Below are 9,777 nucleotides of genomic sequence, written 5' to 3'. Positions count from 1 at the left end.
GGGGGACCCAGAGGGTGGGGAAAGGGGCCCAGAGAAGGACAGCAGCCCTGCCCAAGACCAGGGGGGAGGGTCGTGCTGGGACGCCTACCCCCGTCTCTGCCCAGGTGGGATGCAGAGGAAGCTTTCAGTGGCCATCGCCTTTGTGGGTGGCTCCCAAGTCGTCATCCTAGATGAGCCCACAGCTGGTGTGGACCCTGCTTCCCGTCGCAGCATTTGGGAGCTGCTGCTCAAATACCGGGAAGGTAAGAGTTGGGGGAGGCACAGGTTCCCCTAGATTCTGTTTCAGGGGCCAGAAAGTTTCTGATGAGGAAGTGCTTGGAATAGGGTTTTGAGGGATGGATAGGAGTTTGATGCATGGGGCAGGTAACTCCTGGCAGAGGCCACAGCTTGAGCAAAGACCTCGTGCCCGGATAGTATATGCAGCTTGGTCCCCACTGCCCAGGTCGCACACTAATCCTCTCCACCCACCACCTGGATGAGGCAGAGCTGCTGGGAGACCGCGTGGCTGTGGTGGCAGGAGGCCGCTTGTGCTGCTGTGGTTCCCCGCTCTTCCTGCGCTGTCACCTCGGCTCCGGCTACTACCTGACGCTGGCAAAGGTTCCCCCGTCCCTGGCTGCCAGCAGCAAGGTGAGGGCTGGAGCTGACCTCTGACCCCCAACCGCCAAGGCTCCAGCCCCAGCGGCCATGGCAGCCGGTGCCCTTCTGCCCGCAGGGGAACCCTGGCTTGGAGGATAGCGTGGATGCCGGGTGGAAGAGGGAGCCGGGCGGCCAGGGCAGCGCAGCCGGTGAGACCTGGCGGGGCAGGGCCCTTTCAGAGGGCCAGGGTAGCGGGCTTCATGACTCCTAACTGGACCCTTGACCTCTGACCCTGAGTTGAACCCGAATCCCGGCCCCTCCCTTTAACCCAGCCTGGGCTGAGCTCACACACAACCCTCCCGCTGACCTCTGACCCCATGTGGATTTGGGGCCTGACCTCAGATCACACCTTGCCCTCCGGTGCCTCACCCTAATCTCCCCTGGCTGCAGAGACGGGCTCCCAGGGGCCAGCCGCACCCCTTCCCAAGGGGACCAGGCTGCCTGCTGCGCCAGCGCCCTTGACGCAGCCCCCCCCGCCCCCGTCCACCCAGGTGCCCCCGGGCTGCTGTCCCTTGTGCAGCGGCTGGTGCCCGGGGCGCGGCTGGTGGAGGAGCTGCCGCACGAGCTGGTGATGGCGCTGCCCTACAGCGGTGCGGCGGACGGCAGCTTCGCCAGGCTTTTCTGCGAACTGGACCAGCGGCTGGCGGAGCTGGGGCTGCTCGGCTATGGGATCTCTGACACCAGCCTCGAAGAGGTGCGGCAGCCGAGGGAGGGCTGCCTGGAGGCGGCAGCCTTGGGAGGATGAGGACAGCCTGCTTAGGGGCGGCAGCACATCCCAGGGAGGGGAGGGGCCCCTGCGGAGGGCCGGAGGCGGGGAGTCTCTTGGGGTCGCCTGGGGACCCACGGTATCTTAGGGGTGGGGGCTCTCTGCTGTGGGGTCCCAGGCTGGGTGCCTGCTGTTTCCCCAGATCTTCCTGAAGGTGGTGGAGGGCCGTGCTGTGGACGCGGACCCGGAGGACAACAATGCAGGTCCCTGTCCTTGCCTCCTGACCCTGGTCCAGAGTCAGACCTGACTTCAGGCCAAGTCCCCATCCTTGCTGGAGTCTGGCCCAAGGCAGAGCCTGGACCTCCACCCCTGATTCCCAAACCCCTCTGTCTGTGACCCTTGACCTTAATGCAGACCCTAATCTGAACGGTAGCCCTCGAACCTGACCCCAGCCCCTGCCGGCCCCACAGATAGTGGCCACAAGCGGCACCTGGGCACAAGCAACGCTCGCCCAGATGTGACCACACGGCTCAAGATCCTGCCAGAGGAGCCCGTCCTGGAGAACGGGGAGCTTGGTGAGCTGTCCCGCCCTGAGCCCAGGGACCCCTCCCAGTCCGCCACCGCGCGAGCACTGACCCTTCCATCCCCTGCAGCTCTGTCTGCCCCGGAAACACAGGCCTTGCGGGGCTCTGGGCCAGACACCGCGGGCCGCGTGCAGGGCTGGGCGCTGACCTGCCAACAGCTCCGGGCCCTACTTCTCAAGCGCTTTCTGCTTGCCCACCGCAGTTGCCGTGGCCTGTTTGCACAGGTGAGGGGGGCTGGGCCCAGAGAGTGCATGGGAGACCATGGCTGCCTGTTCTCTGCTCTTGTTACCCACTCAGGGGCCTAATTTGACTGGTTAACCCCAGAAGTCTCCCCCAACCTGAACACCTGTATTGAGAGTACTGGGGAGCCATGGATGGTTGTAGAGCAGGAGCAAGGAAGGACACTGGCAAGCCTGGAGGGGAGGGCAGGGAGGGCGGCTGATGGGCCTGTGCTTCAGATCGTGCTGCCTGCCCTCTTCGTGGGCCTAGCGCTGGTGTTCAGCCTCATCGTGCCTCCTTTCGGATACTACCCGGCGCTGCAGCTCAGTCCCGGCATGTACGGTGCCCAGGTGTCCTTCTTTAGGTGGGTACGGACGAGAGGGGGCTGGGGGCCAGCGGGCCGGGGGCACAGACCTGACTCTGAGCTGCCCCCCACACAGTGAGGACGCCCCGGGGAACTCAGAGCGTGCCCACCTGCTGGAGATGCTGCTGGCGGAGGCGGGACTGGACGCCCACCTGCAGAACAGCTCCGCCAGGTGGGGGCCCGCCTGACCCTTGTCCCTCTCGGGCCTCAGCTCGTCCATCTGGGCCCTGGCCGGTGGGCCTTGGGGGGTGTTTGGAGCATCCCCATGCCCGCCTGGGAGTTGGAGCGCGCCCGTCCCTGAGCCCGTGTGAGTGAAGTGCCGAGCCCTGCCCCTGGCCCTGCCCCCGCAGGACGCCTGAGTGCACACCGCCCGCCGTCTGCCGGTTTTGGGTGCCTGAGGTGCCTGTGGACGTCGCTGAGGTCTTGGCCAGTGGCAACTGGACCCCGGAGTCTGCGTCCCCAGCCTGCCGGTGCAGCCAGCCTGGTGCCCGGCGCCTGCTGCCCGACTGCCCCCCAGCGGCTGGTGGCCCCCCCCCGGCCCAGGCGCTGGCCAGCTCTGGCGAAGTGGTGCAGAACCTGACGGGCCGGAACCTGTCTGACTTCCTGGTGAAGACCTACCCGCGCCTGGTCCAGCGGGGGTGAGCCGCCGGCCGGACTGTTTGCCTGGCTGTCACTTGGGCCCCTGAACGGGGAGGTCGGGGCGGGTACCCAGCCGGGGGCCCTGGGCTGGGGCCTCCCCTCATCTCACCTGTCTCCCCCGGCGTCCCAGCGTCACTCACTGACTCTGTCCCACCCACATCCACCTCACGCTGGCCTCCGCCTTTCTGTCTGTCTGTCCCACAGCCTGAAGACCAAGAAGTGGGTGAATGAGGTCAGGTGAGGAGGGTCCCATTCCCGTGCCTCTGCCTGCCCGCTCGGGGGCTTGCCCGCCCCACGCTCCCGGGCCTCCACCTGCTTCCCCCTGACCCCACCGCCCCACAGGTATGGGGGCTTCTCCCTGGGGGGCCGAGACCCAGGCCTGCCCTCAGGGCAGGAGGTGAGCCGCTTGGTGGACGAGCTGCGGGTGCTGCTGAGCCCCCCACCCGGCGGGGCCCTCGACCGCATCCTGAGCACCCTCACAGCCTGGGCTCATGGCCTAGACACAGAACACAGCCTCAAGGTGGGACCAGGGCCGTGGGCAGCTGGCTGGGAGGGGCAGGTCCAACGCCAGCACCCTGACCCTTGGCTCTGACCCCCCAGATCTGGTTCAACAACAAGGGCTGGCACGCCATGGTGGCCTTTGTCAACAGAGCCAACAATGCCCTCCTCCGCGCCCGGCTGCCCCCGGGCCCTGCCCGCCGTGCCCACCGCATCACCACGCTCAACCACCCCCTGAACCTCACCAAGGAGCAGCTGTCTGAGGCCGCACTGTGAGTGCCTCTGTCCTGCCTGGGCGCGTCCTCCCTGCCCCAGCTGCCCTGCTCTCATGGGCGGAGGGAGCTAGAACGGCACTCCGCCCCGCTCTTGCTGTGCGTACAGGCCCGGCGAACGGGACGCCACCAGGCTCAAAGGGTTCCAGGCTCCCCCGGCAGCGCACGTGCCCCAGCCCATCTCCCCGACCAGCCTGTGGACCTTTGTCCATCAGGGGTGGGCAGCGTTCTCTGAACAGCTCCTGCACCCTTGCCCACAGGATGGCCTCCTCGGTGGACGTGCTTGTCTCCATCTGTGTGGTCTTTGCCATGTCTTTCGTCCCAGCCAGCTTCACCCTTGTTCTCATCGAGGAGCGCGTCACCCGGGCCAAACACCTGCAGTTTATGGGGGGCCTGCCGCCCACTCTTTACTGGCTCGGCAACTTTCTCTGGGACATGGTGCGGGGAATGCTTAGAGGGGTGGGGGTCCGGCCACCTCTCACCACTGCCCCTTTCTGGCCCCTTCCGATCAGGCCCTTGTCCAGGATGGCCTGGGTGAAGTCTTGGGGATGGTGGGAGACTTCGTGTCCTGCTACCGGAAACACAGGGAGGTTGGGATGGGGCGCAGGGATGAGGATGGCAGTTCCCGCCCTTGCAGACTGATGGCCGTAACTACCGTCTCCAATGCAGTGTAACTACTTGGTGTCAGCGTGCATCGTGGTGCTCATCTTTCTGGCCTTCCAGCAGAAGGCATACGTGGCCCCTGCCAACCTGCCTGCCCTCCTGCTGCTGCTACTGCTCTATGGGTGAGGCCTCCCCAGCCCCTCAGAGCCGACTCTTACCAACTGCCTTATGCCAACACCTAATACTGTTGAGGGACGTGGGACTCTGGACCAGCTCCCCAGGAGAGAACATGGAGGTCGGAGGCCATCCCAAGCGCAATCTAATTTAATGGTGTGCTGAGGTGGCCTTAAAAGCTCATCTTCTCGCGGAGCGCCTGGTCAGCTCAGTTGGCACAGTGTGCAACTCTTGATCTCGGGGTTGGGAGTTTGAGCCCCACATTGGGGTAGAGTTTACTTAAAAAACAAACAAACAAACAAAACGCCCCTCTTGTCTTGACTCACGTTAAGAGGCCCACGGCAGGGACGATGGGAGGGGAGGTCTGTCCTCCTCTTAGGGCTACTCACCTGCTGTCAGGTGGTCACCCGGTGCCTCCTGTTGCCCCTCAGCTGGTCGATCACGCCGCTCATGTACCCAGCCTCCTTCTTCTTCTCCGTGCCCAGCACGGCCTACGTGGTGCTCACCTGCGTCAACCTCTTTATTGGCATCAATGGCAGCATGGCCACCTTCGTGCTCGAGCTCTTCTCTGACCAGGTGGGGCCCTGCAAGTCTGGGCCTCAGGCTGGGACTGGGTTGGGCGTTGGCCTCAGCCCCTGATCCACCTCCCTCTTCCTGTCCCTGAGCAGAAGCTGCAGGAAGTGAGCCGGATCCTGAAACAGGTCTTCCTTATCTTCCCCCACTTCTGCCTGGGCCGGGGGCTCATCGACATGGTGCGGAACCAGGCCATGGCTGATGCCTTTGAGCGCTTAGGTGAGAACTTCCCTCTAGGTGAGGGAGTGCCAGCCAAGTCAGTTACACAGGGTAGGGACAAACAGCAGCCCCCAGGAAGAGAACCAGAGGTCTTAGGTGGCCCCAAATTTGGGTCAAGTTAGAAGTACCGCAAAGCAGCCATAAAAGCGAGTTCTGTCTTGGGTCGTATCACAAGAGGTCTAAGGCCCTAAATAAGGGAGATGGGGATACCACTGTTTTCTATACCAATTAGAGCTCAGTTGAGTGGCCCATCCAGTTCTTGGTCCTTTTCCTTAAGAACCCAAGGTGACCTGGGTGGGGAGGGGCCCAGAAACCAAGCCCACACCCCCCGTGACCTAATTCCTCCTTCCATCATCACAGGAGATGGGCAGTTCCAGTCACCCCTGCGCTGGGAAGTGGTTGGCAAGAACCTCTTGGCCATGGTGGTACAGGGGCCGCTCTTCCTCCTCTTCACGCTCCTGCTGCAGCATCGCCACCACCTCCTGCCACAGTCAGTGGGGCCTGGGGGAGGGTGGGAGGGCTGGGGCTGGGGCTGGGCGTCACTGACATCTCCGTCCTCAGACCCCAGCTGAGGTCGCTGCGCCCCCTGGGGGAGGAGGATGAGGACGTGGCCCGAGAGCGGGAACGGGTGGTCCAAGGGGCCACCCAGGGGGACGTGTTGGTGCTGAGAGACCTGACCAAGGTGGGTGCAGAGGGCGGGGCTGGGCAGCTCCCCCCGGCCCACCCCCCTTTCTCAGGGACCTGAACTCCCCTCCCCCCAGGTGTACCATGGGCAGAGGACACCAGCCGTCGACCGCCTGTGCCTGGGGATCCCCCCTGGTGAGGTGAGAGCCCAGGGCAGAGGTCCCGGTGCAGGAGCAGTGAGAGGCTGCCCCACTGTGTGCCCACAGCCCTTTACTGAACACCTACTGTGCGCCCGCTCCCTTTAGTGAACACCTACTGTGCGCCCGCTGCCCTTTAGCGAACAGCTGCCTTGTGCCGCTGTCTTTTATTGAGCAACTACTGACTGCCAACATTTGAGTTCCTATTTTGTGCCAGCAAACATTCAGGAAACACCTACTGCATGCTTCCATTTATTGAGACCTATTGTGTGCAGGAGGGATTCGTAAGCTCCTACGGAGACAGAGCAAATTATTATCGAGCACCCACGGGGCGCCCACACACGTGCCCGTAACCTTAGTCAAGCTCCTATTATGTGTCAACATCTGAGAACCAACTGTACTGCTGGACCTGTAGGAGAGGTGTCGGCTGTCACCTTAGTGATGACCGACTTCCGTCAAGCAGTAACGGTACTTACTGAGCCCGTCGTATGCGTACCTGTATCATACACATACCCTGTACCAGTTCGCGTTCGAGCAACCGCTGTGTGCACACGGCGTGCTGAGCGCCATGTCTCGGCCAGCGACCGGGGCCAGCACACACCTGCAAACAAGGGGGGGAGTGTTAGTTAGCGCTGGCTGCCGTCCTTGTTTCTCCAGCGCCTCCTCTCCACCTTGGGCTGCCCGCACCCAGCCTGCATACTCCGTGGGGGCCTCTCTTAGGTCCCTGAGTGTCGGGAAATTCGGAAAGCTCCTGCCTCGCTCTTTATGGAGCCCTTGTTGTGTATGAATTTTACGAGATACCTACTGGGTGCTAGAATTGATTAAATACATCCCACATGCCAACAACCATTTCCTGCTAAGCGACAGCTTGACGCCTACCTACTCACCCCCAGTATCTGTCCCGGGGTCCCCCTCACTCACAGCCCTCCTGCAGACACTGGGAAACCCACCCTGGGGATTAGTGGCACTGGGACAGGGATCTGAGACCTTGCTGAGTGCCATCGATGGGGTACCCACAGTGTTTCGGGCTGCTGGGAATGAACGGAGCAGGGAAAACGTCCACATTTCGCATGGTGACTGGGGACACACTGCCCAGCAGTGGTGAGGCCATGCTGGCAGGCCACAGGTGAGGGGGCTCGTTCGGGGGCAGGGGTGGAGCTGGCCCCAAGCCCTCGTTCGTCCCCACCCCGTGCTCTCCTGCTCAGGGACTGTGCTTCACCAGCACGGGCAGGTTGGGCTGGCCCTGAGACCCAGTGCCCCCACAACACCACAAATGGACTGGGCCCTGAGACACCCCCTACCCCTGTCTCTTACCATAGTGGTCCAGGGTGGGTGGGACCTGAGGCCCTTGTTTGCCCCCCCCCCCCAGCATGGCCAGGGGCTGGCCAATTCCCTGAGTCCTCTGTCCCCCACCCCCAGCGTGGCCCAGGACCCGACCGCTGCACACCGCCACATGGGCTACTGCCCTCAGTCGGACGCTATCTTCGAGCTGCTGACCGGCCGTGAGCACCTGGAGCTGTTCGCGCGCCTGCGTGGTGTTCCGGAGGCTCAGGTTGCCCAGGTGACCCCCCACCCTGGGATCGCAGCGCCGCCCTGGCTCTCCAGGTCCCCCTGGCCACCTGTACCGCGCCTGCGGCCCCCCAGCTCCTACACTCTGTGGGTCCAGCGCAGGCTGCACGCGCCCCCTTCCTACCGCACCTGACTTTCCCGGTTGCGATCCCCCCCCACTCTGGCCTTGGCCTCACCTCCCGCTGAAGGCTTCGCGCTCCTCTGCCCCGGGCCAGGTCCCGTCCCTCATTCATCCTGTCTCCGCCCCCCTCGTTTACCTTCCCCCTTCGTCGGCCCAGTGCCCCCCACGCCCACTGCCCCGCTCTCTCACTCCGTCCGCCCCGCAGACAGCGAGCTTGGGCCTGGCGCGCCTGGGGCTCCCGCAGTACGCGGACCGACCCGCAGGCACCTACAGCGGAGGCAACAAGAGGAAGCTGGCGACGGCGGTGGCGCTGGTGGGGGACCCGGCGGTGGTCTTTCTGGTGAGTGGGGGCGGGGCCGGGGCCGGGGCGGGGCCGGGGCGGGGCCTGGGGGGAGGCAGGGGCTCGGCTTACGGCACGCCGCCTGCACCCCCCAAGGACGAGCCGACCACTGGCATGGACCCCAGCTCCCGGCGCTTTCTCTGGAACAGCCTCCTGGCCGTCGTGCGAGAGGGCCGCTCCGTGGTGCTTACGTCACACAGGTGGGGGGCGCAGGCTGCTCGCGGGGAGGTGGGCCCGGGTCCGGCGAGAGGCTGCAGAGCACGGGGACACAGGAGACAGAGCGGCCCTGACATGTGGGAGGAGGACACCGGCTCTTGGGACGGAGGGGTCTGGGCTCGGTGGGAGTGTCCGGGCCTGCGGGGTGAGGGTCCCCGGCCTGGCAGCGCAGGAGCTGACGGCGCTGGGCTCCCGACAGCATGGAGGAGTGCGAGGCTCTCTGCACGCGCCTGGCCATCATGGTGAGCGGGCGGTTCCGCTGTCTGGGCAGCGCGCAGCACCTCAAGAGCAGGTGAGGGCGGGACCAGAAGAGCCACCGGACGCAGGGCCACTGAAGCCAGATTGGCTCTGGCGTAAGGGGAGGCGAGGACCGTGGACTGTGGGGCAGACGTGACGTAGGGAGTGGGGCGGGACCAGCATGGGTACAGGAGGTGGCTCCAGGGGCAGAAGTAGCTGGGGGCCGGAGATCGGCCTAGGGGCGGGGCCTGGGGAGGGGTGAGCCTATAAATGGGCGAGGACGCGCAACCCGACGGGTCGGAAAGGGCCGGGTGTTGGAGTCAGGACCCGGAGTGAGCGGTAGGGTGGCGTGGACGGGTGGTGGGGCAGCGCGGGCCTTGAGCGTGTCCAGCAGACCCGGACCCGCCCATCCCAGATTTGGAGCCGGCCACACGCTGACCCTGAGGGTGCCCGCAGCGCGGTCCGAGTCGGCGCTGGCCTTCGTGGGGGCGGCGTTCCCGGGGGCCGAGCTGCGCGAGGCGCACGGCAGCCGCCTGCGCTTCCAGCTGCCGCCGGGAGGGCGCTGCGCCCTGTCCCGCGTCTTTGGAGAGCTGGCGGCGTGCGGGGCGGAGCACGGCGTGGAGGACTTCTCCGTGAGCCAAACCACGTTAGAGGAGGTGACCGCGGCGCCTGGATGGAGCTGAGGCTGAGGTGGGCTGAGGGCCAGGCTCTGGGGCTGACGCCCCCCTCTGGCCGCCCACCCCTAGGTATTCTTGCACTTCTCCAAGGACCAGGGGATGGAGGACGACGACGACGACGAGCAGGAGGCCGGAGTGGGGGCAGGCCCTGCGCCACGCCCACAGCACCCCAAACTCATCACTGGGTTCCTGGAGGACCCCAGCACGGCCGAGACAGTCCTCTGAGCCTTCCTCATCGGACGGATTGGTGGGAGATGCTGGGAGGGCAGGGGCGCGGCTGGGACCCAGGCTCTCAGAGGATCCATTGCC

At 65.1% G+C, this 9,777-nt stretch overlaps 1 protein-coding gene across 1 annotated transcript in view; it reads left to right on the top strand.

The window, feature by feature from the left end:
- Positions 1–9,771, top strand: part of LOC103681774 (phospholipid-transporting ATPase ABCA7) — a 22,300-nt gene extending 12,529 nt beyond the window's left edge. The window contains exons 37-63 of the mRNA XM_040628311.1: positions 105–242; positions 443–627; positions 713–785; positions 1,128–1,330; positions 1,545–1,605; positions 1,813–1,917; positions 1,996–2,150; positions 2,385–2,509; positions 2,586–2,681; positions 2,860–3,147; positions 3,353–3,385; positions 3,491–3,668; positions 3,749–3,918; positions 4,179–4,356; positions 4,588–4,703; positions 5,127–5,271; positions 5,364–5,487; positions 5,848–5,977; positions 6,049–6,169; positions 6,249–6,311; positions 7,328–7,434; positions 7,728–7,869; positions 8,204–8,338; positions 8,435–8,538; positions 8,754–8,846; positions 9,207–9,447; positions 9,538–9,771. Coding sequence (XP_040484245.1) covers positions 105–242; positions 443–627; positions 713–785; positions 1,128–1,330; positions 1,545–1,605; positions 1,813–1,917; positions 1,996–2,150; positions 2,385–2,509; positions 2,586–2,681; positions 2,860–3,147; positions 3,353–3,385; positions 3,491–3,668; positions 3,749–3,918; positions 4,179–4,356; positions 4,588–4,703; positions 5,127–5,271; positions 5,364–5,487; positions 5,848–5,977; positions 6,049–6,169; positions 6,249–6,311; positions 7,328–7,434; positions 7,728–7,869; positions 8,204–8,338; positions 8,435–8,538; positions 8,754–8,846; positions 9,207–9,447; positions 9,538–9,693 — 3,665 coding nt within the window. The 3' untranslated portion in view covers positions 9,694–9,771. The remainder of the gene's footprint in view (positions 1–104; positions 243–442; positions 628–712; positions 786–1,127; positions 1,331–1,544; positions 1,606–1,812; positions 1,918–1,995; positions 2,151–2,384; positions 2,510–2,585; positions 2,682–2,859; positions 3,148–3,352; positions 3,386–3,490; positions 3,669–3,748; positions 3,919–4,178; positions 4,357–4,587; positions 4,704–5,126; positions 5,272–5,363; positions 5,488–5,847; positions 5,978–6,048; positions 6,170–6,248; positions 6,312–7,327; positions 7,435–7,727; positions 7,870–8,203; positions 8,339–8,434; positions 8,539–8,753; positions 8,847–9,206; positions 9,448–9,537) is intronic.
- The last annotated feature ends 6 nt before the right edge of the window (positions 9,772–9,777 follow it).

This window comes from Ursus maritimus, unplaced genomic scaffold (assembly GCF_017311325.1).
Source record: "Ursus maritimus isolate PB19 unplaced genomic scaffold, ASM1731132v1 scaffold_14, whole genome shotgun sequence".
NCBI lineage: Eukaryota > Metazoa > Chordata > Mammalia > Carnivora > Ursidae > Ursus > Ursus maritimus.
This window is presented reverse-complemented; position numbering and strand designations above follow the sequence as displayed.